The following is a 27,111-nucleotide window of genomic DNA, read 5'->3' on the forward strand; positions in this document are numbered from 1 at the left end:
GTCAGCAATGAGAAAAAGCTCGCGGTGAACTCTTGGCCCGTCGACCACTGATGTTCGACCCATTCCCAGAACCGGACGCAACAGAGTCATTTGATTCTGATGCGAGACGGGAAACCACCGAGGCCGAGGTGCCGGAGGAACAAGAATCAGATCCCTTGGATGATACCGATCAGTGATATATGAACATTGCTAGGGTGGTGAAGATCCGAAGGAGGATTGCAGATGGCCATAGGGTATGTTTTCCGTACGTTGTCACATGGTGACAAGAATTGGCCGTGGTGCTGTTTACTTAGGACAGTGATGAAGTTAAGCAGCTTCTAAAGGTTCTACAACAACTCGGCAGGCCACTAGAGATGCCAACTGTTGAATGGAGATGCCCGGAACGCTCACGCTCAATACGGGTAGGACGTGAGTTTGTCGACGACCCAGATGCCACCGAATCAAGCAGCGATTCAGATAACCCGGACAATACTCATGACAGATACAACTCAGAACTGGTCGAATTGGCCTAGGCGCCTACCTACATCGCATCAACCGACGAGAATCTGCACGGTGCGATTGCGATCTTGGCAACCAAACGATTGCACACGTCCTGCTGGAATGTCCCCTGCACCGGGACGAGCGGGACTGGATGAGACGCGCTCTCTCCGACAAAGGAATAACTCTCCATCGGAATGAGCTCCTGACAAGGCCGGAGGCCCGCACGACTGTGGCCGAATTTATGGTCAAGACCGGTCTACTGGGCCAGTTCGAGACAGTCGATCCCGCGGCGCTGGGCGAGGAAGAAGGGGATGACAGGGGAGGAAAAACTAGAACACCTTAGTGCAGTGCGATTGGATCAAGGGGGTACAGTGGACCTGGCACTGCACTCCTAAATGGCGCCATCCTTCTTCTTCTTCTTCTCCAATCGCACTTCACTAAGGTGTTCTAGTTCTTCCTCCCCCGTCATCCCCTTGACAGTCCTAGAGCGCTGCGTCTACAACTGTCCACAAAGTCTTCGAGTGTCACGCGGTCATTAAACGCGTCCGACACCGTCAGCGTCTGGAGATCCGGCACTAGTTTCTCGAAAAGGTCTCCCTTCTGGAGCTCTTCGTCCGTCTTCGACTCGAGAGCCAGACGGGCGAATTCCCCGTAAAAGAGGTTAGAGCTCTCACCCTCTTTCATCTTCGACTTCTCATATTGTCCCTTGGCGATCTGTCGTTCCATGGGATCCTTGAAGACGATTTGGAGATGATCGAGCATCTCCACCGCGGTCTTGTACCGGTTCGAGACCGTGGGGTCTAGTCTTGGTTGAAGCTGTGCTTGAGCTTTACCCGCACAGCGAGTAGAGACGTACGCCATGCGGTGTCTCTCCGACGGATAGTGGTCGGCATTCAGCATCAACTTATTTTCGACTGCACGTCGCCAGGGCGTAAACTTTACACTGACGCCGTCATCTAGAATTGGGGCGTCTGGCAGCTTCGCACTGCGCTTCCCTTCTCCCGACGAAGTCTGTGTGGCGGGCGAGAAAGCGGTTTCTCTCCAGCTCGCGTACCCTCTCCGTGAGAATTTGACGTTGCTGCTGGACAAACGTCAGGTATGCGAGTGCATGGTTTGAGTCCGCATGAATCCAAGAGATCAATGCCTCCTCGTCACGGATAGTCAACGCTTCCCTTGTTCGAGTACGGACGTGGAGTTCATAGTGTTGCCGCGGTACACCGGACGGGCCCGGTACTGGCGTGGATCTCGCGGAAAAGGAAGGCTACGTTGCTTCTTCAGTCTGCGGCAGAGGAGCGTCATACTCGTGGATCTCCTCCGGTTCTTCGTCGGGCCGTATTCTTCTCTTGCCCGGTCGCGTCGTTGACATTTTCGTTTTCTCTGGTTCTGGTTCTGGTTCTGGTTCTGGTTCTGGTTCTGGTTCTGGTTCTGGTTCTGGTTCTGGTTCTGGTTCTGGTTCGGTTCGGTTCTGGTTCGGTGGTCTACCGGAACGTCAAGACCGCTGTGCGAGGGCACGCAGATGGCGTTCACGAGGTAGATGAAAAAATAAAAGAAAAGTGAGGAGATTTTCGATCATCTCCAAATCGTCTCAGCTCATGGAGTCATTGGCTCATGGCCATGCTCAGTGGATAAGGATGTCAGGTGACTCTCAGGGGCGTGCTCAATTTTACACAGAGATCATAAAGCGGCAAGAGGTGAATCCTAAAATGGAAATAAAATGTCTAGCCCAGAGATTATCCGGTACGCAGTACGCAGTAATTTTCGCGATCTCCCCAATGTCGCCAGAAAAGCTCATTAGCCACTCTGGTGTCTTTCCCTAATGTGCTTATGGCTTCTGCGTGGTAGAGAGCATATTCACCTTCCTCGTCTCCCATTTCCAGTTCGCTCATTGCGCCACGAGCCTTTGTCCAGCGTAATCAATCAGGTATGACCTACACCAGCCGCAACGCGGAGAACATTTAGCAATTGCATTGTGTAGCTAACCTGGCTTGTAAACAGCGTCTGCCAGTGTCAATTCCTGGTCTCCACCGCACCCGCCTGGGCTTTTCTACTCTCCTCTTGTCACGGCAAACATCGTTCAAACTGTCTCGCGCAAATAAACGCACGAAGCGTGCGTCTGGCGCCGCGGCTTTCGATCACCAGTCGAATTCGAACACTCAATATGCTGGTACCGGCTCACATACAATGATGGATCCTGCATCGACACAGAAACGTTGGAATGGACGAAGATCCGGCCAAGCGGCTTCCTCGTACGGTGCGGATCGTAATGCGCCTCGGAACGTGCATCGGAGTATCGAAGGCGGGGCCTATCCTATGCAGGGTACCACTCAGCAGCCGTTCTATAATCCTATGCTGAATATGAACCAAAATGGGGGGCAGGCCACTCCAAGGTCTCACGGTTATCAATCCCAAGGCCAGAATCCCATGTCACATGGCCAACACCACACGCCTTCAATACAGAACCAAACACCTTTCGATCCTTTCCAGGGCTTACCACCCTTGGACCCGAACTTCTTCCAAATGTCACAGAACATGCCTTGGATGTTTCCCCCCTTCGATGCCTCAATACCCAATATGCCTCCCTTCCCTTTCTTCCCCTTCGACATGAACACCCCACTACAACAACAAAGTCACCGCCCCATGAGCACAATGTCACAAGGTACAAAAGGCCGTTTCGACTCTGCTTCCCATCGAGCACGGGGGTCGCCAGGACCACCAATCAAAGTCCCCCTCCCAACCCAACAATACACAAAACAAGCCTCACTGAAACCCGAACCATCAGCGAAACGCCCGCTCCTCATCATCCTAGATCTAAACGGAACTCTCATCTTCCGCAAACTGCGCAAATTCCCACCCAAATTCGCCAGGCGCGCAGGACTAGACTACTTCCTCGCAACGCTAATCAAAGAATACAAAGTCATCATCTGGTCCAGCTCTCAACCAGCAACTGTAAACGCAGTCTGCGAGCAGCTATTCCCAGGCTCCATGCACGACGCCCTCGTCGCCCGCTGGGGCCGCGACAAGTTCGGCCTCACTGCTGCCCAATACAATTCCAAGCTGCAGGTCTACAAGGAGCTGCGCAAGGTCTGGGCGGAGCCGAGTATCCAGGCTGCGTTTCCTGGAAACGAGCATTTGAAAGATGCTGCGAACCTGCGGCCTGGTCATCGCTGGGATCAATCGAATACCATTCTCATCGACGATAGCAAGCTCAAGGCTTCCAGTGAGCCGTTTAATATCCTTGAGATCCCGGAATTCCTCGGTGATCCGAATATCGACGAGTCGAAACTTTTCGGGAAGGTGCTTGCTCGTCTTGACTTCCTTTCGAGACATGATGATGTCAGCAAGGTCCTTCGTGAATGGAATGATCGTGTTGCGAAGGGAGAGGGCACCATTCTAGACTTGGATATCGGGGTAGAAGAAGAGGACTATGACTACGAGGATGGAGGCACGACTCTTTTCCCCGAGCAGCTCAATCCTGACAGAGCGGATACTCCAGATGCCCCTGACATCACCAAACCTACGCCGAAAAAGAAGCAAAATAAAAAGGCGAAAGCGAAGGCTAAGGCAGCCGCCAATGCTGCGGCTGCTGCAGCCACTGCAGCGGTCGACACAACAGCGCCCCAGCCACATCCAAGTGGCGAAGACAGAAAATTACAGATCAGACTCGCCCGCAATCAGCGAAAAAAAGCGAGGAAAGACGAAGCAAAAGCCAGAAACACTGCAGAATCGAAACCCGACCTCGAAGTTAAGGCTGTGCCGGTACCGAGTGAGAACGCAAGCGAACAAACCACAAAAGAAACAGACACAGAGAAACCTCAACCAGCTCAGCAGCCTTCCCATCGCAAAAAGAAAGCCAATAAGAGGAAAGCTCTAGCTATCTCAGGCGAGCATGAACATCCTATTACCAATCCAGTTTCCGAGTCCATAGACAGAGAAATGTCTTCGCCTTCGAAGGATACTGGATCTGGATCTGGATCTGATTATGTACTCTCTGAAAGTGGCGCTACAGCTGCGAAGACGAAGACGGTGTATTCCAAGGAAGGTTCGCCTGAATACATACCTACCGATGCGCGAGCGGATATCGGTGTGAATACGGATGCTGCTGTTGAAGTCAGTACCGGCAAAGCGGGTCGGCCTCGCTCGCCGTCTGCTGCGTCTGTTCGATCGAATAATTCGTTGCTTGATCGGCTTGAGGTTGGGCTTGGGATGCATAAGTGATGATTTTGTGGATATTACCATTCTTATATGATGGCTCCTCGTTGCGGAAGCTTTGAACCGTTTGAGTTGGAAATCTGGCTTTTTCAACAACTCCAACTTTTCGGTCAAGGAGTTGGGGGTTTTTCTTTATCATTTTTTCTATGTATTTACTTGGTAATGATGTCTCTTATTCGAACTGGATTGTTTAAGATGGAATTCTGGATTCTGATTCTGTGCCCGGGTCAGGCGCTGAGCTTGAGTACATACGAACCTACCTAGTAGTAGTGTAGAATGTTTGTATTTACCACAAGGTTGGTACTTTAGGTTGTCGATATAACCTAGGAACGGCGGTTGAGAGTGTAGTGGACGAAGAATAAGGCTACTTTGCAGGCGATGGAGGGTCGTCAAGCCGGCCTAGCTCACGGACTCCAGGGTCAAAGGTTTCTAGTAGTGCCCCTTGTTCTTAAGACTAAATATATACAATACTACATATGAAGGATAATAACACAGAATCAGAGAACTGTCTCTGTCTTCATTGCTAGAAATAAACTAGCAGCGACCTCACCAGCTGGGATATAATAGCAAGACCCAACTGGCTCGCTCGTTCGTCATTCCACATCGCAACATATTCATAACCGTGATTCAACATCAACACGTAAGACCATAGGTCAAGATATTCGGAAAAATGCCAAAAGGTTTCAGGCAAAGGAGAGAAGAATAGACATGATGTGTACAGTGTCTTTAGGCACAACACGTCCATAGGGGTATTGGGGGAATGTAATTTTTAAGGTGTGGTGGATTGGGAGAGGAAGGGATCAAGGCGACACGCTTATTTGAAGACGTGGCCATCGGCCCACTCCTGGACCTTGCCGTCGACGGTGACGGGAACGTCCTGGCACCACATGTCCTCGACAAGCTTGCGGTCAGCCTCGTTGGAGGGGTCGAGCTTGACAAACTCGTATCCCTCCCAGTCGGGGCCGACCTGGAAGGCGGGCTCCCACTCCTGGCCGCGGACCATGAAGGCACCGTAGACGACGCAGTCGTAGTTGGAGCCGTAGACGGACTGGGCACCGAAGAGGTACTTGCGGGAAGCCTCAAGACGGGCCTGGAAGCCACCGATCAGGTTGTTGGCCATGAAGGTGAGCTTGAGCTCGTTGTTGTACTTGTAGTTGACCTTCCAGAGAGAGTACTCATCGGCCTTGAACTGCTCCCAGAACCAGGGCATGGCAACGGTGCGGGGGTCCTCGTTGGAGAACTTGCGCTTCCAGTCATCGAGGATGAGAGTGGGCTTGCCAAGAGCCTCAAGGGGGTGCTTGGGCTTGGGGGCCTCGGCAGGGGCGGCGGCAGCAGCAGGGGCGGCAGCGGCAGCGGGGGCAGCCTTGGGCTTCTCCTCCTTCTTGGGGGGAGTGTACTTGATCACCTCCTCAGCGAACTTGGGGCTGGGGAAGACAGCCTTGAAGGAGTCCTGGTTGATGATGGTGTTGTACCAACGGGTGGTAGCAGGGTTGGCCTGGCGCCAAGCGGCGTCGAGGACAGTGGCGAAGGCACGGGTGAGGAGAGCGGCGGCGAAGATATCAGCCAGGGTGATGCGCTCACCGACGAGGTAGGTGTTGGCAGTGAGGTGGGCCTCGAAGATACCGATGGCCTTGGTGGCAGCCTTGGCGGCCTCATCGACGGTCTTCTTGTTGTAGCCATCAAGGCCGAGCAGAGGGCGGTACCAGGCACCGAACTTGGGGAGAACCTCGGCGTTGGCGAAGGACATCCAGCGGAGGATGGAAGCGTAGTCCTGCTTGGTCTTGCCGAGGAGGGTGGTCTTCTCGTTCTGGGAGGTCACTGAACAGACATGTTAGTCGAGTTCATGTGTGGGTGCTGTGTGATTCAATTGAGGAATAAGAGGCGCCAATGGCACAATATGTCCAAAATCAAAATAGGGGTGATCGAGTCCAAATTTTCCGCAAAGCGGGGTAGCCAATTTTTTTTCAGAGTTGTTTCTTCTCAACAGTGGTCCCTTTGTAGTAACAAAGGGTTGTTCTGACAGGGATAACTAATGGTATCTCATCATAAAGAGAGAGGCGAAATCTGGACCGAGGGGCAACAAACAAAAAAACAGCATCACATACCATAGACGGCGATGGCAATAGCCTCAGAGAGGTTGAAGCCATTGGCACCCTCGAAGGCGGGGATCTTGCCAGTGGGGTTGAGCTTGGTGAACTCAGGGCTGCTGTTGAAGGCAGCAGTAGAGTTAGCCTGGGTGTTGACCAGCTCCAACTCCAGGTCGTTGTGCTTAGCAGCGACCAGGATGGAGAGGGTGCGACCGTTGTCCTAGAAAGGTCAGCCAGAGCAAAGGGAATCAAAGATGAAGAGAAAAACATACAGGCAGACCGTAAAGCTTTCCGAAGGCCATTTTGAATGTAAGGGGGTGAAAAGTGGGAGAGAAAAGGAAAGAAAAAGAAAAATGGAGGGGCGAGTAGAATTTTGTGCTGGCGGGACGCCTTCGGTGGCCGGAGGAACCGTTATTGCCGATAGTCACATGACCAACAAAAAACATGTCCCAAACTCCGAGACCATCGAAGGACTCCGTCAAGGCCTCAACCCCGAAATCACCAATTCACGCCAATTGCGCCCCAGTCATGGCGTGGCACAAATCCACCAGCCTGGCGCAAGCCATGCGCTCCCTCCGCTTAACACCCACCCTCTCAAAACCCAAACCCTCCCTCTCACGCACATACGCAACAGAAGCAGAAGCCGCCTCCGTGCCGGCCGCCGCAGCACCGGAAATCAACTTCGAAGCTTTCACCCAAAAGCCCGCCCGCATCATCCCCTCCTCCCCATCCTACTTCTCCGGCAGCCCCCGCTTCATCGACCATGTTCTGCAGCTGGAATCCCTGCAAGCGAAGTACGCCTCGCTGCCAACGGTCGCTACCAGCGACGCTCCCCGCATGGCCTGGTTCAAGCTCCCCCAGTTCCGCGACTACGTCGGCGAGCCAGTCCCCATGAAGAAATACAAATCTCTGCTCAAGATCCTGCAGCGACTGAACCGTATCCAGCCGGAGATTCGGCCGAATGAGGTGCAAACTACGCTGTCTGCGTTCTTGAGACCGGGTAATCCCTATGCGGTGGAGACTATCCCGCGGACTGTCGATGAGCATGGGCGAGCACGCGGGAAGGGGAAGAGGAAGGAATCTACGGCTGTTGTGCAGCTTGTTGAGGGCGAGGGAGAGGTGTTGGTTAATGGGAAGAGTCTTGTGGAGGTATTCAAGCGCGTGCATGATCGGGAAAGTGCACTTTGGGCGTTGCGGTGTACGCAGCGCTTGGATAAGTACAATGCTTGGATTACGGTGCGGGGTGGTGGTGTTACTGGTCAGGCTGAGGCTATTACGTTGGCTCTTGGTCGGGCTTTGCTGTTGCATGAGCCTGGGTTGAAGCCGGTTCTGAGGAAGGGTATGTTTTTGCTCCTTCTGGGTGTAATGGTACAATTGCTAACTTGCTTTTCTTTTCAGCTGGTGCTATCACAGTCGATGCTCGTCGCGTCGAGAGAAAGAAGCCTGGTCGCGTCAAGGCTCGCAAGATGCCTACCTGGGTCAAGCGTTAATGGTCGAGTTCAGGCTTCCATTTCTTTTGTTTCAACATGTATTATTTCCACCGAGTTCGCGACTTGTTTTATATCCTGTACTCTCAATGCATACAATCAATTCCAAGGTTACATTGATTCGATGGTTCATCTAGATTGAAGTGAAAACATTACGGCTCCAACGAAGGGCACCTGATAGTACTATCTTACAACTCACAACCATGAAACAGACACCGAAGAAAGCAGATGATATCGATATTAAGACCGACTCCCATCAATACCAAGGAATCAGAAACCCAAACATTCCATTCCATTCTGCGCCGTCCAATTTGCGCACCCAATGCAGAGTTGTCCAGATACATAACTGATAGGCCGGGAAAGAAGAATGAATGATAAAAGGAGAGCAGCCACCCAAATCCAAAGACTATGTACAACTCATCAACTTCATAATTAGGACGCTAAATTCATGTAGTCTAGCGATGACAGGATCAAGATGACCCATAATCCAGCCACATTGGATATAGTCGAGATTGGCCAACTCGCAAATAATGATCTTCCTCCAGACAAGGCCAAAGACCAAAGACGGAAGGAGGGGCAAGTCGATCTCAGCAAGAAAGTGACAGGTTCGTCTTTAGCGACGTCAAATGTCATATATCCAGATTGGCGCGACGCTTGTAGCCTAGTAGGCAATAGCCTTGCCCGTGGCGGCGGCGCTTGGGTTATTGGCGCAATGCGCCGGGTCTCCGATCGTCGCCCAGCCGTATCTTTCTGATTTGGAATTGATCATTGATCCAAATTTTGGATGGCGTCGGAACTTCATTCTTTTTTCTTCCTACTGCTATTTGCGCATGAGACTCGGTCATGGTCGAGGCACGGCAGTGGGTTCAAGCATAGCATTATGTTGTTGTTGGAGCTCAGGTCGACTTTCCATGAGATCAAGACATTGGCTTAGAACTGTTTATTGCGTTAGAAAGGGTCTATCACTATCAGCGCATTGGAATAAGGAAACTCACCAGATAATATCTCTTCTTCCCATATTCCCATTTGGTAATCGACCAAGCCGTGTGGTTCGAGTTGGTCGCAAAGCTGAATCAGGTCTCTTCCCATGCTTTCCATGCGTTCTCGTCGAATAAGACTGGTGTGCGAAGGTTGTTGATTGGTGGCGATCATCTCCAGTATCAGATCTTTCTGTTTTTGGCAGATGGCTAACCAGCATAGGTTGAAGTCGTGCCAGAGCTTCAGTCGGTCACGGTAATGAAGGCTGTCGTCGTGGAGTAGACCTATCACTTTGGATTAGCTCTCCTGTCATATGATGCTTTCATGATGCATCTCAGAGGGGATCTCTGTGCAACTGCCATGGACGTAGTAGGTGTGTACCTATTCCTGTAACCCTGTCTACCGAAGGGGAAGAACAATGAAAGACCTTACCTAGATCCCGCGCATTGGTCACAAGCCACTCGGAAATTTCCAGCAGTGATGCCCCAGCTTCTACCAATCTTCCCGCTCGCGTTTGATCGAAAGTGCGGCGCAGAATACGCTGATATCGTCCAACGGCCTCCTCCAGACTCGGCTGGTCCGACTGCTGTCGTTGTTCCGCCGGATCCAATCGGTTCATAGACCCAGACCCGATTGCATTGAAATCAGAAATGGTTGCAGAAAAGGATTGGGTGGTATTCGGGCGCTGGGGATTAGGTTGATTATAAGACTGGAGTTGCGCATTTAGATAAGGCGACAGCCCTGCAACCCCCGACCCAGTCGAATCCTCTGGGGCAAAGTACTGTGGAACGGCAAACTGGTTCGACAGTTCGATCGCCGCAGACTGTCGTGTCTGGTACTGTGGAACAGCCTCAAAGGGTCCTTGGCTGGGTCCCTGCTGACCGAATCCGTACAGTATGCTCGAGTCATAGGAGAATGCCGCCGGGTCCTGGGGCGTACGTCGTCGCTGTGGTTGAAGAGATGCTTGCTGAGGTCGTTGGCCCCGTACAAAGTCCTGGTGCTGGTAATCTTGCAGTTCATTGGATTGCAGGGAACCGCCGTGGAAGGAGCTGCCTGTGTATCCGTAGTTGTAGGACATCGAAGCTTGCTCCGGAGGTTGCGACATTCCCGTTGGATCTCCACGGGCTTGTATAGCAGGGTCAAAACAATCGGTTGCACGACTAGGTGCTCTACGAGCGCCATTTCCAGATCGAGACATTGACCTTTCATGCTGCTTCATCCGTTGATCGCCATCCATTAGGCTGTCCCAGGATCGCTGCAGATCAAGCTCGGCCCAATGCTTGGGGGACAGCGGTGGGCTTGCGTAGGATGCCAGCTTGAATGGTTTCAGGTCCAGCAGATGCAGGATACTTTTGTGTCGCAGTGAAATTGACCTTTTGGTTGGGGGTAAGAGATAGTGTGAAAGGATGGGATATGAGCTGGGGTTTCAAGTAGACATTCAGATCCTGTCCTCTGACGCAACCGATGCAGATGTAAGTAACAGACAGAGCAAGAGTGTTAACAGGATATTGGGGGGAAAGCAGCAGGGAAAGGAAGGAAGAATTAAATGCAATTAGGCATGAAAACAGGTAATCAGGTCGGAATTAAGGGTGGATCTGAAAGCAGATGTAGAGCTGGTCTGGGAGTCAGGTCGATAGATCGAGTCTTGAATGGGATAGTAGAGTATGGCATAGTATAGGAGAAGAAGGGAAAGAAAAGAAGGGAGACAAGGGCCCCAGGGAACCAAAGGGGGAAGAAAGAAATAAGAAACTAGGGCAGTGTATACAATTGATAATAATACTACTATCTACTGCTCCTGCTGCTGCAATTACTGCTGCTACGACTTACTACTACTACGACTAATATCCTAGGGCTCTACTCAATCGAAGAGATCTACACCTAAACTCCATTCGGCGCTGTGATCGCCCGGGGACCCGGTGCAATGGTTCTTGGCCGATCATTTTATTATTTATGGATTTATTTCTTATTTCTCGTTATAATAGTAAGGGGTTCAGCTCCCAGGTCAGGTGGGAACCTTTCTTTTCTTTTTCTCGAACGTGTAACGCGATTAATGAAGGAGAAAGATGAGACAATCTCCCCTTGCGTAGAAAAGCAAGAGATGAAATATGACAAACTGACAGAGTCCCAAGGGGGTTTGACTGTACATTCCGGGGAGATTAGCCGGGCAGCTGCTGGACCTTCGGAAACGAGATGCAGGTTGGGTTCCAAGGTTGAGGCTGAGATGATCATAGATTCATATGTACTTGAGTACTTTATAAAGAGATAATCAGTGGACATAATAACATCACAACATGATATACATAAGAGAGAGTATGAAACAGTAAGATCCGAGTCAGATTATGCCAATGTGTAAGAAAGAATGGTAAATGGTAAATCTCTTCCAATACGGCCACCTACATACGTCCGTTTCCTTTTCCTCGGGTTTCTGATTGCTCAGCTCTCGGGGAAAAGCAATTATGGACTAGACTCAGTTACCGAGGACTCGTTTGTATTTATCTTCTATTCTAGATTTTACCGTGTATATACCACATTCCTTGTAGTATTCAGGGTCGAATGTTTATACTTCTCTGATCTGATCCACGGATCTCCCAAAGGCTAAACCTTAACCCCAACACTTCCAAGGTTCGTCCTGTGCTTAAGCTACGAACCAGAGATACAATCTGCAGATGCACGACACAAAATGTAAATACTACTAACCTGCGAACAATTCGGACTGTCCCTACATCTGTTGCCATAGCCCGACACATTGGATAGACCAGTCGCACAAAACACGAGGAATGGTTATGGGTGAGAGCATGAGGGAAGTGCATGGCTATTGGGAACGGGACGAAAGAACAAGATTTACTACAACGTACATTGTCATTACATGAAACCTGGGAACAATCGACCTTTCACTATCCGAGGTTAGAAAGCTTCCTCACACCGGTGGGTAATGACACTCGTTTCATCTCTTCAAACAGGACGAAACACCTGCAATGACCGACTAGGTAGCTAATCTTAGAACTCAACAGAATTAAAAGAGGAATAATCCCATGACCTAAGGGCTTGGCTTCTGGTACGAGTCTCCCAGCTGAAACATATTTTCCCGTCTTATGCACAGTACAAATCAGACATGACTGTAGTTACCTAACTTACTGTACTTGCGACAGTTCGGAAGAGAACCTAGGTTGACTGGATCCAATGGACCTGGAGTACTTCGAGGTACTTTACCTAGCATTAACTACACCCCGTCGTTCCTTTTTGTTTCTTAGGTAAGGTAGGTTCCTCTCACTGTATTTTCCGATATTACGCTCTCTAGGTACAGTATATATTCTCCCCATATACTCTCCTGCCTACTCTTCAACCACATAGGTTCATACCTACATATCAAAGATTTTACCTATGAATACAATACCATAAGAACAAGACACCACACACAGTCTTTAGGTTGTACGACTTCCTTGTCGGACTGCAGACCCAACGAATCCAGTGCCTCGGAATTCCGAACTTGCGTCTCACCTCGCCCTCTCAGTCCGATGTGCAGTGAATACAGTCCGGCAATAGGTATCAAGTGAAATGGCAGGCAGTAGGCGGGAAACACCAAGCAATATATCTCCGAGGCAGAATATTAGGTATCCAAAGCAATACCTACCTATAGGTATATCTTCACGGGCTGGAAACCTTGTAACCTATATATATCCCATGTGTAGATACTTATATTAGAAAAGCAGATGTATACAAGTACCTCGTATTGATAGAAAGTAAAGCACGTACATAGCCTCCCCGAACCCATGTACTATACCAGTAACTACACCGAGAGTAATGGAACTAGTACCTCACCCCGTGTACAGGTGTACCTCCGACAAGGAACAAATACAAGCCGGGATCGGGGAAACTGCACAACCACCCTCTCTTCGACGCACAGCAGGTCCGCAGCACAAACCCGAGCCTGGGCAACCCGACAAGGATTGGTATTGTGGCTGCACCCGCACCCGACTCGTTGCTTGGGAGGCGGTCCACGAGACTGCGGGCCAGAAGAGGATCTGGAGGGGGAAGTGGGTTTGCCGAGGTTCGTTTCTAGGGACGGTCCAGATGGGAACGGGGGTTGTTGCCCCGTGCGGCTGATTGTTTGATCTTTGGGATCGTTGGGTACTTTCGGTTGTGCTGACCTGATTGCACGGGAATGGGATAAGTGCTAGGGACCGTGTGTGGACTCCGTACATGTACTGTGTAGTTAGGGAGGGAGCTTTTACCCAGGAAGCGGAGAGGTGAAAGTCCATGATTGATATCTTTCCCATTTCGGGACTGAAGAAAGGAAGAAAAAAAGAAAACTACAAACACGTCGCTGATCATTGAGTCATATCATGTTGAGTCGGATGAGAAAACAAAGTGAAGCGCCAGACAGAAGAAAAACACCGATATCGCCACTCAACCAGTGAGGGGCGATCAGATTTGATCTGGCAGATCGTCAGCACGAAAGAGGTGGGGCCAAGAACCAATCTCTAGAACATACTCAGCGTCATGCTGAGGCTCACGTCCGTGTTCTCCACCATGTCCGTAAATTCCTCGAAGCTGATCTTTCCATCTCCATCCTTGTCAGCCTCCATAATCGTCTTGTCGACGATCTGCTGCAGCTGCACGTCCTTCAGGTTGTTGCCGACCATCATCTTCAGCACGATGAATAGCTCGCCGTTGGAAATGTACCCGTCGCGGTCGATGTCGTACACTTTGAATGCAAAGCGCAGCTTCTCTTGCTTGTTGCCCTTGGAGCTGAATGCCGACAGCCCGGTCACGAATTCTTGGAAGTCGACATCGCCACCGCCGTCCTCGTCGAAGATAGCGATCATCCTGTCATGGAAGGAAGTTGTTAAGACATAGTTCTCCGCATATAGATCGTCGGCGTTGGGTGGACATCGAGGTGAATATGTTGGGGTGGATGTGCTGGGGAGTAACGAACCTCGTGGCGAGCGGATTGGAAGACACTTGGGGAAGGGAGAGGAACTCATCGCGGTCGATAGTACCGGAGGCATCCTGTAAGCCGTTGAGTATGCGATAACGCCTTATTTGTTCCTATCGCATGGAACCGACCTTATCCAGCTTCATAAAGCGTTTCCGTAGGCGATCAACTTCATCCCGGTTGACTGTGGTCGCTCAGTCAGCCACAGCCCGACCCATCGCCCTAACACCCTTATGCGACCGTAGAAAACATACAGTTGGAGGTAGACACAATGTTATCGAAGAGCTGGGTGGTACCCACGGAGCCGCGGCGTCTGCGCGCATCGTAGATAGCAGCGGCATTGGGCTCGTTGGAGGAGGAGGATTGGTCCATGATAGGCGGAAGGAGACAGGAACAAGGGAAGGGATGGCAAGTGATGCAATAGAATCAAGTGATAAACCAAGTGATAAAGGTAGCAAGTGTATCAAACCAAAGCTACAGATCAGACAAGCAAGATAACAAAAAGAGGAGGCGGAAGAGTTGTTATTGCCAAGGGCCCCAGGGAATCTGATATCGCCCAGCCCCGCACTAACCATATGCGGTCAGGCAAGCGAGCCCCTGAGCCCGTGCACCCGGCCAAAACAGGCCACCGCCGGCTAAGATTACAACGTCAACCCAACCGCGAGCCGTGAATCATCACATCTTCCATCGTCAATATCTTCCCCCTCCCATCGAATTTCATCTCGAAAATACGTCTACGTGAAAGCGCATGGTCAGACCTTTATTTTGATTCCCATTTTATCCTGGCTACGCCCATGGTCGTTGCCCTCTTGCGCGTCCCGACGCTATGACTCGGTACGGGGGCCTGGGGAGGACGCGCCCTAAAAAGCTCACCTCCAAGGCATCCATCCCCGTCGTCCGCGAGTCAGAAATCGATGTAATCGACGATGACACCCAGAGCGCGCTACAACAGATCGAAACCGGCGTGGAAAAAGCCGAGGAATCGGTTAGTCTCCTCCTATGCACTAAATTTAGCCTCATCCCTATCCACATCACGTGATGACGTGATGAAGTGACGCGAAAATTTTCACCAAATATCAAATGGCTCGCGCTGACCTCAGATCGTATCTAGGAAATCCATCTGCAACGCGCAATCAATGCCACTGCCCAGGGCAAAGTAAATGAGGCACATATTCCCACTCCCGAGACCATCCTCAGTAATCTCCAATATGACGAACTCTACCCCCTGTCTTCTCGCAGCCTGCGACGTACATTCGCTTCTCCTCGACTGTTGAGGATTGCTGCGGATGTCCATATAATATGACGGAGGAGGATGATGTCTTCCTGAAGATCATGAACCAGAAGCGCGATCCAGCTGCTGAACGGTGCTCGGAAGACATCTTTGAAGAGGTCATGAATTTCTTTGAAGAGACGGCGCAGATAAAGCAGCCATACGCATCAATCGACAATCCACCAGTGTTGTCTTTTGCGGAAATGCAAGACATGATGGATGCCACATTGGATGATCATGCGAAGCTCTTCGCCAAGGATATCTACGAGCACTGGAAGACGCGTCGCACTGCGGTGCAGAACAACCCACTGGTAGCGCAGCTCAAGGTACGTTGTCTCAACACTTACTATTGTATATGCATCGACACTAACATCGTCGCAGTTTGAAACTGGTCAAGACACTGATGACAGTGATCCATTTGTCTGTTTCCGTAGACGGGAGGTACGCCAGATTCGCAAAACCCGCGGTAGAGATGCGCAGAGTGCCGAAAAGCTCAGACGGCTTCGCAAAGAGCTGGAAGATGCTCGCGAGCTCGTCGCTTTGGTGCGCCAGCGTGAGATCGCTCGGAAGGAAATGCTCGTCATGGAGCGGGTCCTCTTCCAGCAACGTTCTGAGGTTAAGGAGATGAAGCGCAAGCTCAACATCAAGGACGATGATGAAGACCTCATCAACCAAAAGGTAAGCACGGTTGCCATGGTTCGTCACAAGCTGTATATGCTGACCTTTGCACAGCCGAAGAAGAGAGTGCTCGATATGCCGCAACAACGGCCGAATGTTCCTCAACTGCGTATGCCATTGAAGGCTGGACAGGGTGCAGAGGATCTGCAACTCCTGGAGGAAGTCCAGGCCGAGAAGGAGAACGAGATTCTGCGCGATATCAAGCAGAACATCGTCAAGCACATCAAGTGGAACGAGGGATACGTGGACCACACCCGTGCTCCCCTTTCCCCGTCCCCGGAGAGAAGCTTCGACGTGGCCTCCTTCCGCCCTGCTTTCACGGCACAATTGCCCACTCCTCCATCATCTGAAGCATCTGGCGAGATGGAAACCTCCTTAGACCTCACCTTCCCCAAAGAAAAGCTTGCCTCGCACGCCATAGAATTGCACGAAGAGCCACACCGTATGCCCTCTTTCCGACGACGAGTTGGACGTGGTGGCCGATTGATGATCGACCGTCGAAACATGGGAGCCCGTAAAGTCGATATGGATCCATTCAAGGTTGACCGATTCAAGTTCGACCAAGAAGATTCAGACGACGAGCCTGACTATGAGACGGATGCATATAGCATTCAGATCATGCAGCACCGGGCAATCACCATGGCCAAGGTACGCGCGGAACAGGCTGCAGTGGCTGCCCAGGCTCATGCGCAGGCGCAGGCACAGGCAGCTCAAGCCCAAGCTCAAGCTCGACGACTGCAGGACCGATCTGGTCAACATCAGGGCCCGAGTCCTGGCCCGGGTGCAGCAGTGGCAGAGACATGAGCCACTATTCTTCTCTTTCCTTTCCACCTCTTTCACAGCATTTGGCGGGCGTTTTCGTGGTTTTATTTTCTCCTTTCGCCTCCTCCTATTCCGCCTCCTTACTCTACCTCCCTTGTAGTTTTATCACCTTTCATGTTTCGATGATCTCCCGCGGGCGGCGAAGAGTGCTGGTTCCAAGCCTGATATCTCTTCTTTTTCTTTTCTTTTCTTTGCTCCCCGTCCGCTTGCCGCCTCCCTCTCCCTCCCACATCTCTTCCTCGACATTTGTTTCGACGCTGGAGCCACTTATGGCCCCAGCGTGTCTGCATGTGTTAGTGTACATAGTATCTCTTCTCTCTCCCGTGTCGGTGGTGTTGGCTGGTGGCGGGCAGCCTTTTGTATGATGGATAACCGAAGTTATGATGCAAGCGACGAATGGGAGGGCCAAAAAAGGTAGCTCAAAAACATTCAGAAAATTTAAAACAATTTAATCACTCGCAAAAAGCACTTTTTCCTTCGCGTCCTGTTTGGGTTCAGTAGAACAGAATGATCGGTGTGTAGAGACAAAGTCGACAGGATTTCATATCCTCTGAGTCTTGAACTGTCGCAATTCACCGTCATCACCATTGGCCGATCGCTTCAATGACCCGTTGCTAGCGGGCTGCAGCATGCCCAGGACAGCCTGCAGGACCTCCTTCTCACCAATGCGGACCTGGAGAGCCATCCGTGCGCGACGGGCGCTCTCATCCACGTCTCCAGACGAAGGCAACGGGGGGGAGAAGCCCTGAGCTGCAGGTCCGAGGCCAAGGATGTAGCATATTGCGCCTGTCGGTTCTGCAGGGCCTTGACCAAGATGGCAGCGGCATTGGCATCCATGGCCGGCTTGGGAGCCTTCTTCTTGGACGCACGCTCATTGAACTCCGCAGTGGGGAGAGCGAGCGTAGTAAGAAGAACGACCAATTCCATTGGCAGGATGTCTTTCAAGGACGGATTGTCGTTGACAGGTCTGGGGATCACGTAGCCATCCTCAAGGGCACCGACGTTGTCGAGAAGCTCGAGTCGGGGCTCGGTTTCCGGGCTGGCGCTTGATAGCCCTGCGGCTTGGCAGATGTCCTCCAGGGACAGCTCGACCACGTCGTACACGGCGTAGTTATCGGTCACGTAGCCGTATCGGCGGAGGAGATCTGCGCGCGGGATTTCTCCGTAGTCGTTGAAGATTTCCTCGCCTTCCTGGATTGGCTTGATTGCCTTCATTGTCAATGTGCCTTCTTCTTGATATAGGCGAGCCTAATTCAATTGAGTTAAAATTCGCCTTGCAGCAGAAAAAAAGTTGAAAAGCTTACGTTGTTCCGGGCCGCATCTGCATTGAGAAGGTCGGCAAGCGGGACCATACCCTTCGGCAACTGCTCGTCTTCGTCATCAGTCATGTAGCTCTCATCGTCGGCCTCTTCATCATTGCCCTCCTCCTCGGGCTTTTCAATGTCAAAGGCATACGCCATGATAAGGGATCCCATGATATGGCACAACTCAATTAGGCTAGTACGGCCAGCATCACCCTCCCAAGACGCAAGACCCTGGGGTGGCGGGAACAGGGTAGGGTTCTTAACCACGACGGGAGCGACAGATTCCAGGATCGACTCCTCAGCACCTGCCCGGCCGATCTTCTCAACAATGGTAGAACCCTGCAGCTCTTGCAGCTCAGCCGGCGACCAAAACATGAGGGTGTCGAAACGAGAGGGCAGCACCCGGAAATATGGAGCCCATCTGGATTTTTCGCCTTGTAGATATTCGTACAGCATGACCAACATCAGAGAAAGCCACGGACCCATCTGCTCCTCCAGATTTTGCCCGAGCAAAGACCCCAGCTCGGAATTTTGCACGGCGAGGACCATTCCGCGCGGAATCGAGAAAAGTTCTTCGTCTTCAGCAATGTTGCTTTGTGCCACTAGACTCCCGAAAGTATGTTAGAAACTGGCTGTGATATTTATGGGCCCCTCAATCTCTTTTGGGGCAATTCTCCGTGAACAGCTATTGTGTGCTTGAAAATATGATTGGAATACTTACCAACACCGCGTCCGGCTCCACTGGCTCGAAGGTCTGCAAGTCTGATCTTGGGATTGAGTTGCACTCCTGGTGTGGCTTGCAGCCATGACATGAAGTTGTTAGACTGCTGTTGAAAGCCCTCGGCGTCGGGGAAGTGCGTTGTTGAGGACATTGTAGGAGAGGTTCCCTAGTGGGAGGGAGTAGGAAGAACACAAGAGAAATGCAAAACCAACCCAACTAAGTGGACACTGTAGTTAGGGCAAGAGAAAATATATGGAGAAGAGGGGAAAGAAGAGAGACTCGGGAGTATGCAAACTAAACTCGACAGGGTAGCTCGGGTTTAGTTCGGCCAAGCGATGGGTGCCGCTTTTAAGGGCTTCCTCGATAACGATAAGGAAAATCATATTCATGAGGGACTCATGCCTTGAATGCGATTCTATTGACTTGCCACTTCTATTGTCCTATTGATACCCAACAATACCGCCCATTATGATCGCAATTGGTATGGAAGGCTCCGCCAACAAATTGGGCATCGGCATCATGCTGCACCCCAAGGACGGAAGCCCCCCGCAGGTCCTCGCCAATATCAGACACACCTACGTCTCCCCGCCAGGAGAGGGCTTCCTGCCCAAGGATACAGCGCGACACCACCGGTCTTGGGTTGTGAAGCTGGTAAAACAGGCCCTCAAAGAAGCCAAGGTCTCTGTCGACGATGTGGACTGCATTTGCTTCACCAAGGGACCGGGAATGGGTGCCCCGCTCCAGAGTGTGGTGGTCGCCGCACGGATGTTGAGTTTGCTCTGGGGCAAGGAGCTGGTTGGAGTAAACCACTGTGTCGGACGTAAGTTGCCATATATTTCCCTCGTGGATGGGAGTGCAATTGGAATAAGACAGCTGACACAATTGCGTCGCTAGACATCGAAATGGGCCGCCTGATCACCGGCGCAACAAACCCAGTCGTTCTATACGTCTCCGGCGGTAACACACAAGTCATTGCATACAGCTCACAACGGTATCGCATCTTCGGCGAAACCCTCGATATGGCAGTAGGGAATTGTCTGGACCGGTTCGCGCGCACACTGCATATCTCCAACGATCCAGCACCGGGCTATAACATTGAACAACTAGCAAAGCAAGGAACGCAGCTGGTCGATCTGCCCTACGTTGTAAAGGGGATGGACTGTTCATTCTCCGGCATTCTGGCTGCGATTGATGGCCTCGCTAAGCACTGGGGGCTAGGTGGGGAAGAAAAGGCGCGCGAAGATATAATGCAAACCGCTGATGTGAAAGCGGCAGTTGATTCATCGGATAGCACGCCCACGCGCGCAGACCTATGCTTTTCCCTTCAGGAGACTGTATTCTCCATGCTCGTTGAGATAACTGAGCGCGCAATGGCGCATGTTGGCTCGAAGCAGGTTCTTATTGTTGGTGGCGTTGGCTCGAATGAGCGGTTGCAGGAGATGATGGGTATCATGGCACGGGACCGTGGTGGAAGTGTCTATGCTACGGATGAGCGCTTCTGCATCGATAATGGTATTATGATCGCACAGGCTGGTATGCTGGCATATGGGACCGGATTCCGGACCCCTCTAAGCGAGAGTACTTGTACTCAGCGATTCCGGACAGATGAAGTGTTTGTGAAGTGGCGGGATTGATATCTGATCTGTTTCCTGACCTCAAGAACAAAATATTATGTGTTATGATTTGAGCGAACCGGGTCCAATAATCCTTTGAATTGGTCAGAGAAGATGGAGAAAATAATTGTTTCCATGACATTCACAGTTCATTCCAACTAGCCTTTCCAGATAATTGTAAGATCCTTGCAAAGATTCAAGCGCCTGCGCAGCCGGATGATTTGCCCATCAAGTGTCCAAAGCCCTCTAACAACACCCAACACGACAATAACGCCTGAAAAAGATGCAATATGTGATAAATTCTTCTGATGGGAACCTCAAGGCATTCCTATGTGTTGCCTGCAGTCAAAGACCATATGGTCTATTAGTATGCGATCGTCATTGTCGAGACAAATCCAGCCACACTGGACGAACGCAGACAGGAAGAAAACCAGCAACCAATGCACTAGACAAGGCAATAAGAGTGCTGGTGAATCTTCCGTATCTGCTAGATCGCACAGACCACAACATGTCCAAGGCATGAGTAGTGAAAAGTGTGCATAAAATCGAAGACCACCTATATGTTTGGACAGCTTATCCGGTGATGTCGCCAGTCGGTTTGTACAAAATCGTGGTGACATACTGTGAATCGAATTAGCAAAATCCCCCGAGAAACATAAGAGTCACTTACTTTTCTTTTGTATCGTGTCGTCACGCTCGTAGCCAAAACACCATTCTTAATGCTACTCGTGGCCAGGTGGTTAAGGACAGTGTGATTCGGGTAATTGAGCACACTGCTATCATCCTTCATAGGGGTCGTGCCGTTGAGAATTGACTTGCCCAAGAAGAGAGGTAGACTGGGTGGCGTGGCTGTATCTCCAATGACATTGGCCGCCTGCACATAGGCCGGGCTATCTTCTTCTTTATCAAGATCGGCGAGGAACTGGGGAATAGCGTTGCCAAAGTCACCGGGTGGAACTTCTTCCTCGGTTTCCTCCTTCTCTGGAGGATGATCGTCGGTAACTCCTGAATGATTGTGCTTGGAGGAATCTGGCAGAGTCTGTGGAGTTTGGACCCCCGACTGAGTAGCGAAGTCCTTGTCATGAGCATCATCTGCACTGATCTCAATGTAGTTGACTAGATGATTGGTAAAGTCCACAGCGGTAGGTAGGCTATCTGAAGCGCGCATTTCTCCATCTACGATGAATTTTAGGTGGTGTGTACCAGGACGAAGGTTCAGAGTGGTGGACATAACGGAGCCATTTTCACTGTATCGAGTCAGTCAGGTCTTCATATCCATAGTCAGGGCAAAAACCAACCTTTTGTGCAGGCGGAACTTCTTCTCCCAATTCACAAAGGTTCCCGTAACATAGACCTTCTGAGCAGGCGCGGTCCATTCGATGAGCACCGGGACTGCCTTGCCCGCTCCACTGATCGTGTATGGCTGTAGTTCGTCCAGCAACTCCTCGTCTTCGATAGTCGTATGACCGGAAGCCGCAGTAGTCGCATCCATTTGTTCATCCAAAAGCCGATCAGCGGGGAGCGATTGGATATGCGAGTCCTCGGGGCCGGCAATGGGCGATCCGGGCGTGGTATTGGCATCACCAATTGGCAATGGCAGCCGCGGTGGACGTTGCAGGTGTGCCGATGCGCTATAGTACGAGTTGAGGGGCGGGGCCGATGGTGCCACAGAATCGCGCCCCGGGACATGGCGCGCAACCGGGACCTGGACGGGGTTGGAGGGGTCGCGAGATGGGATGTCTCTGATCGGCGAGGGGCCGGTTTTCTCTGCATCATGTTGCTGAGGCTTCTCTATATTTTTGGGCGTGGATTCGGGGACATTGCGTGACTGTAGGCGCTGATGCACGGATCTTTCGTATGCTGCCGACTGTCCGGCGGCTGTCTCCTTCGTGGCGGAGGGGTCGGCCGCGACGGCCTTCGGAGCCGAAATCGCATTATGGGAGGACCGACGGGCGACTTTGCGGTCGCCTGCAGAGCTGTGGTGAGCGTGAGCCGGCGGCGCATCGCTCACCGGGCCTTTGGAAGGGTTGTTGCCCATCGAAGGCGGGGAAAGGTGTGAGTGAATTCGGGTTGAGGTTTTGCAGAAGTCGAGAAGTAGAGGGGTTTGAACTGAGTCACAATGGCGGGCTGGGGAAAGTCACTTCCGATGCCAGCTCAGAGTAAGGATTGGCAGCCGGGGGGCTCGATAATAAAAGTCGAGTGATGTACTTCGAGTACTTTGTCAAAGTACGGCAAAAGGCCGATGACGCCGGATCCCAAAGCGGACAGTTAGGGCTTAGGGCTTGGTTGGCGCGTGTTCGAGATCATAACAAGAGTTGAGGTGCATATAGATCCTTTGAGACGAACGTCTATGATAAAGATGGGTTGGCTCTCAGTTCTCACGTACCCTGTGTCATTCATCTTTGGCTTTGCATTCCAGCTACTATCTTACTTGCTGTCATTACTTCTTTTCCTCGCATCGCCAGTGATCTACCTCGGACATGTCGTATTATACCTGGCTCTGCTTCCATTACGGATCCTAGTGAAACTAGAGGTATGTTACGAGAGATGCATATGTACTATCTCGTATCTGGTATACTGTAGCTCGGTGGTCGCATTCACTAAGCTCTGATAGGCATTTATCTATTTCATGACGGGCGCCGTTCTCATCGGAGCCACTGTCGGCATGATCCTACATTTTAGCGGAACTACCATTTCGCAGTTTCTGCGCATTGAATATTCAGAAGAGTCTCAGCGACCTCGTGTGAAACGGGAGCTCGTAGAGCCTGCACCCCCCAATCCGCCCTTCGATTACCTGGAGGCGCAGACGGAGGATCGCAAATTCTTGCCCTACTCGACGATCTTGGAAGAGGAAGAAAATAGTCATGAGTCGGATTGATGGCCACATCGTCATTGATTGAGCATGGTACACAATATCACATAACATCACATAATGGACGAAAACTAGTTTCGCATTGAATCGCAATCGCATATTGACCAGGAATTAGCAGTGTTTCCACCTCAGGAATAGGCAGCTTATCCGGTCCCTCTGGTAGGTACAGTCCGTAGATCTTCTTGGTCAAAAGAACCGCTCGTATAGAGCTTGGGTCAGTTGGGTGACCTCGCTGAATGAACACCGGGTGTACGAAAGACTCTGCCAGCTCCAGCCAAATGGGCAAGGTATCATCACTTGCCCCGCATTCTTCGGGGACATAATCTGCTCCTCCCAATTGCCCGAAGGCAGCATCCTGCTGCTGGAGAAGGTTCCCGGAGAGAAGCTATTTGGAGTCCGGAATAGTCTCTCCAGAAGTGAAAAGGCGCAGATTTATACTGAATGTATCAGCGCAATTCGAATCATGCGGTAGGCGATGCGGTGCCCATGACTCCATGAGCCATCGGGCTCCTTTCCGCCGCTTGTATGTCTTGCACACCTGGCATCCACGGGGGGATAACTTTAAGAAACCCTTGAAGTCTAAAAAGCTCATCAGCACGTATTCATCAGTGCCATAGATCCGGTAGATACATATATGCCTGTGATTTCTCTCCTCTCCACCAGCGATTCAGTATCCATGTCCATGTGGGCATCGTTGCGGAGAAATGATGTAGAGAAATGATGTAGAGAAATGATGTAGAGGAATAGGTAATGTAGAGAAATGATATGGAGTAAATAGAGACATAATATGGAGTAACTAGAGAAATAATGTAGAGTAAATTGTAACCATGTCAAGTCGGGTATTGATGTTGTGTAAGTGAGGTCTGTACGGACTTAAGAATAAGGACCAGCGTTTAGAAACGCAGGTCCCAACCGATGCGAGGGCCCAGGGTGGGCAAACCGTCAGCGACGCTCTGGACATCCTTGTCGCCGCGACCAGAAACGCACAAGACGAGATCCTTGCCTGGTCCCAGCTTCTTGGCAGTCTCGATAGCCCCCCAAACGGCATGGGAGGTCTCCAGTGCGGGAATGATCCCTTCGAACTGGCTCAGCAGTCGGAAGCCCTCAAAAGCCTGGGCATCGGTGGCCGAGATGAATGTAGCTCGATTACTGTCCTTCCAGTGAGCCAATTCCGGGCCTACGCCTGGGTAATCAAGACCTGCGGAGACGGAATGGGTGTTCGAGATCTGACCATGTCTATCTTGCAGGACATAGGTCCGAACTCCGTGCAGAACGCCGATTGTACCGGCAGTGAGAGTGGCGGAATGGCGTGCCGTGTCCAGACCATCCCCACTAGCTTCGACACCAACTAGTTGAACAGAAGCGTCGTCAGAGAAGGGGTAAAACATCCCCGTGGCGTTCGAGCCACCTCCCACGCATGCGACCACGGCATCAGGGGTCTTACCCAACTCACGCATCTGGGCCTTGGTCTCATTTCCGATCACACTTTGGAACGTGCGAACCATTGTCGGGTATGGATGAGGACCAATGGCCGAGCCGATAATGTAATGCGTGGTGTCTAGGCGGGCAATCCAGGCACGGAAAGCTTCGTTCACAGCGTCTCGGAGTGTACGCGATCCGGACTCGACAGGGACAACGGTAGCACCCAGCAAGCGAATCCGGAAAACATTCAATGCCTGCCGACGAACATCCTCCGCACCCATGTAGATAGTGCATTTCATTCCGAATTTTGCGCAGACAGTAGCTGTAGCCACTCCATGTTGGCCTGCGCCGGTCTCGGCGATGATCTCAGTCTTACCGAGTCGACGAGCGAGAAGAATCTGGCCCAAAGCATTGTTGATCTTGTGAGATCCCGTGTGATTCAAATCTTCGCGCTTGAGCCAAATGTTGGCCCCGCCCACGTGCTCGGTGAGTCGCGGAGCTAGATGCAGACTAGATGGCCTACCCATGTAAGGGTAGTGGGACTTGAACTCTGCCCAGAAGGTTGGATCATTTCGCACCGCTTCAAACCCGGCGTTCAGTTCATCCAAACAGGTTGTCAAAGCCTCTGGAGCATACTGGCCACCGAAGTCTCCAAATCGTCCCAAACCATCGACAAGAGTAGCTGTCTCTTCCTGGGCAACCGCCTCTTCCCGGGCAACCGGGCAGGGCACACTGGTCTCCGGAGCCTGCACATCTGCAGCAATTGAGTCATCATGAGCAACCTTTCGGTGTGTAATTTTGAAGCAGTAGTCCTTGACTGCACTCGCGGCCTCACCAGTTCGGGCACTATTTAGCACATTGATTATCTGACTTCCAATGACCCCACCGTCAGCGATGGAAGTGACGCTCAAGAAATGCTCCCGTGTGCTAATGCCAAATCCTACGGCCACAGGAACGTTGCCCGACAGCTCCTTAACGTGCTTGATGAGAGCAGGAAGCTCAGTGTTCAAAGTACCAGTGGCGCCGGTCACGCCCATGCGAGAAACAAGGTAGATAAAAGAATCAGCGATCTCGCAGAGGGTCTTCATGCGCTCCTCAGTGGTGGAGGGTGCAATGAGTGGCACGTAGGAGAGACTGTCAGATTCAAGATGTCAGCATGTATCACTAGCTCTGGATTTCATTCACATACCCTGTTTTGACACAGCCCTCGCGGAATCGGACTGCCTCCTTCAAAGGCAGATCGACAAGGATGAAACCATTGACTCCGGCTTCCTTGCAATCCGCGAAGAGCTTGGATTCACCGTAGCTTAGGATGGGGTTGTAATATCCCATGAGAATGATGGGTGCTTTCAGGCCATGTTGGCGGGCATCATGGACCGTATCCAACATGGACGAGATGGTAACGCCGTTTTGCAGCGCCACCAAGTTGGATTTTTGGATGGTCGGGCCATCGGCGATTGGGTCGGTAAAGGGCAAACCGAGCTCGATAATGTCTACAGAGTGTTCTGTTCGAGTATGTTCAAGTGTTGTGGAAATGACTCACCAGCGCCTCCGGCTTCCATGCCCAGGAGAATGTCCCGAGTTTCATCGACTCGGGGAAATCCGGCCGTCACATAGGTAATCAGTGCCGGGCGGCCTTCCTTTTGGCATCGTGCAAATGTCCTCTTGAGGTGATCCATTGCGAGTGGGATGAATGCAGGATGAAAACTTTGAAATGAGACCAAGCGAGGATGAAAGAAGCAAGAAGCAGGAAAGGGACAAAGAAAGAGATAACAGACTGTTCTAATCTAATCGCAAGAAGAGAATGAAGAAGAGAAGAAGGATGAAGATGAAAGAAAGAGAGAGGTTTTTATAGGTCTTATGAGTCAGACATGCCTGCCGGGCTATTCAGGCTATTCAGTTGGCCATACTGGTGGGGTGGACAATAAGCTTCTTTATTGGTGTAAATCAAGCTAGCCCCCCGATAGCTCCTGCCACAAGATGTTCCTGCTTACTATTTAGTTTAGTGTACCATACGCAAATAATGAGGCTGTCATTGAAGCAAACAAAGCGGGCCGTCCCGTGTGGGTCCACACACATATAGGTACCTACCCACCTGCATAGAGGTACATCACCTCGGAAGAGGCTAAGCCATTGGCCTTCGCCATCCCGAGCTTTCATTTGAGTTCCGTTCTACTGTAGCCGTGGAACCTTGGAAGGTTGCTTCCCAAGGCCACCAGGTCACCCCTGAGG

General features: G+C 51.3%; 12 protein-coding genes across 12 annotated transcripts; 5 read left to right on the forward strand and 7 right to left on the reverse strand.

Annotated features, from left to right (window-relative positions):
* Window position 1: 1 nt before the first annotated feature.
* Window positions 2-1,846, reverse strand: N7515_004126 (uncharacterized protein; the record flags this gene model as incomplete). The annotated part of the gene is made up of 3 exons (XM_056664870.1): window positions 2-154; window positions 1,057-1,561; window positions 1,746-1,846. The coding sequence occupies 3 exons, from the start codon at window positions 1,844-1,846 to the stop codon at window positions 2-4; spliced, it is 759 nt and encodes a 252-aa protein (XP_056523927.1).
* Window positions 1,847-2,661: 815 nt separating this feature from the next.
* Window positions 2,662-4,695, forward strand: N7515_004127 (NIF domain protein; the record flags this gene model as incomplete). The annotated part of the gene is made up of 1 exon (XM_056664871.1): window positions 2,662-4,695. One exon carries the CDS (start codon window positions 2,662-2,664, stop codon window positions 4,693-4,695), a length of 2,034 nt encoding a protein of 677 aa, XP_056523928.1.
* An 808-nt stretch (window positions 4,696-5,503) lies between these two features.
* N7515_004128 (putative translation elongation factor eEF-1 subunit gamma) lies at window positions 5,504-7,078 on the reverse strand (the record flags this gene model as incomplete). Its single annotated transcript, XM_056664872.1, has 3 exons — window positions 5,504-6,507; window positions 6,795-6,996; window positions 7,049-7,078. The coding sequence occupies 3 exons, from the start codon at window positions 7,076-7,078 to the stop codon at window positions 5,504-5,506; spliced, it is 1,236 nt and encodes a 411-aa protein (XP_056523929.1).
* Window positions 7,079-7,304: 226 nt separating this feature from the next.
* Window positions 7,305-8,266, forward strand: N7515_004129 (mitochondrial 37S ribosomal protein uS9m; the record flags this gene model as incomplete). The annotated part of the gene is made up of 2 exons (XM_056664873.1): window positions 7,305-8,115; window positions 8,175-8,266. The coding sequence occupies 2 exons, from the start codon at window positions 7,305-7,307 to the stop codon at window positions 8,264-8,266; spliced, it is 903 nt and encodes a 300-aa protein (XP_056523930.1).
* Window positions 8,267-9,104: 838 nt separating this feature from the next.
* Window positions 9,105-10,478, reverse strand: N7515_004130 (uncharacterized protein; the record flags this gene model as incomplete). The annotated part of the gene is made up of 3 exons (XM_056664874.1): window positions 9,105-9,199; window positions 9,259-9,525; window positions 9,674-10,478. The coding sequence occupies 3 exons, from the start codon at window positions 10,476-10,478 to the stop codon at window positions 9,105-9,107; spliced, it is 1,167 nt and encodes a 388-aa protein (XP_056523931.1).
* A 3,244-nt stretch (window positions 10,479-13,722) lies between these two features.
* On the reverse strand, window positions 13,723-14,549 carry cnaB (calcineurin regulatory subunit B; the record flags this gene model as incomplete). The annotated part of the gene is made up of 4 exons (XM_056664875.1): window positions 13,723-14,068; window positions 14,178-14,251; window positions 14,309-14,361; window positions 14,432-14,549. 4 exons carry the CDS (start codon window positions 14,547-14,549, stop codon window positions 13,723-13,725), a joined length of 591 nt encoding a protein of 196 aa, XP_056523932.1.
* A 454-nt stretch (window positions 14,550-15,003) lies between these two features.
* N7515_004132 (uncharacterized protein) lies at window positions 15,004-16,929 on the forward strand (the record flags this gene model as incomplete). The annotated part of the gene is made up of 5 exons (XM_056664876.1): window positions 15,004-15,162; window positions 15,289-15,333; window positions 15,417-15,773; window positions 15,829-16,125; window positions 16,180-16,929. 5 exons carry the CDS (start codon window positions 15,004-15,006, stop codon window positions 16,927-16,929), a joined length of 1,608 nt encoding a protein of 535 aa, XP_056523933.1.
* A 559-nt stretch (window positions 16,930-17,488) lies between these two features.
* Window positions 17,489-19,123, reverse strand: N7515_004133 (ribosomal lysine N-methyltransferase; the record flags this gene model as incomplete). The annotated part of the gene is made up of 4 exons (XM_056664877.1): window positions 17,489-17,692; window positions 17,758-18,195; window positions 18,252-18,853; window positions 18,973-19,123. The coding sequence occupies 4 exons, from the start codon at window positions 19,121-19,123 to the stop codon at window positions 17,489-17,491; spliced, it is 1,395 nt and encodes a 464-aa protein (XP_056523934.1).
* A 317-nt stretch (window positions 19,124-19,440) lies between these two features.
* On the forward strand, window positions 19,441-20,606 carry kae1 (O-sialoglycoprotein endopeptidase; the record flags this gene model as incomplete). Its single annotated transcript, XM_056664878.1, has 2 exons — window positions 19,441-19,792; window positions 19,867-20,606. 2 exons carry the CDS (start codon window positions 19,441-19,443, stop codon window positions 20,604-20,606), a joined length of 1,092 nt encoding a protein of 363 aa, XP_056523935.1.
* A 552-nt stretch (window positions 20,607-21,158) lies between these two features.
* On the reverse strand, window positions 21,159-22,623 carry N7515_004135 (putative Snf1 kinase complex beta-subunit Gal83; the record flags this gene model as incomplete). Its single annotated transcript, XM_056664879.1, has 3 exons — window positions 21,159-21,206; window positions 21,256-21,832; window positions 21,884-22,623. The coding sequence occupies 3 exons, from the start codon at window positions 22,621-22,623 to the stop codon at window positions 21,159-21,161; spliced, it is 1,365 nt and encodes a 454-aa protein (XP_056523936.1).
* Window positions 22,624-22,944: 321 nt separating this feature from the next.
* Window positions 22,945-23,463, forward strand: N7515_004136 (uncharacterized protein; the record flags this gene model as incomplete). Its single annotated transcript, XM_056664880.1, has 2 exons — window positions 22,945-23,118; window positions 23,200-23,463. The coding sequence occupies 2 exons, from the start codon at window positions 22,945-22,947 to the stop codon at window positions 23,461-23,463; spliced, it is 438 nt and encodes a 145-aa protein (XP_056523937.1).
* An 887-nt stretch (window positions 23,464-24,350) lies between these two features.
* Window positions 24,351-26,558, reverse strand: N7515_004137 (uncharacterized protein; the record flags this gene model as incomplete). The annotated part of the gene is made up of 3 exons (XM_056664881.1): window positions 24,351-26,013; window positions 26,069-26,372; window positions 26,423-26,558. The coding sequence occupies 3 exons, from the start codon at window positions 26,556-26,558 to the stop codon at window positions 24,351-24,353; spliced, it is 2,103 nt and encodes a 700-aa protein (XP_056523938.1).
* Window positions 26,559-27,111: the final 553 nt, after the last annotated feature.

The sequence above is a fragment of the Penicillium bovifimosum genome, assembly GCF_028826915.1.
Source record: "Penicillium bovifimosum strain IBT 22155 chromosome Unknown utg000003l_segment0_segment0, whole genome shotgun sequence".
Lineage (NCBI taxonomy): Eukaryota > Fungi > Ascomycota > Eurotiomycetes > Eurotiales > Aspergillaceae > Penicillium > Penicillium bovifimosum.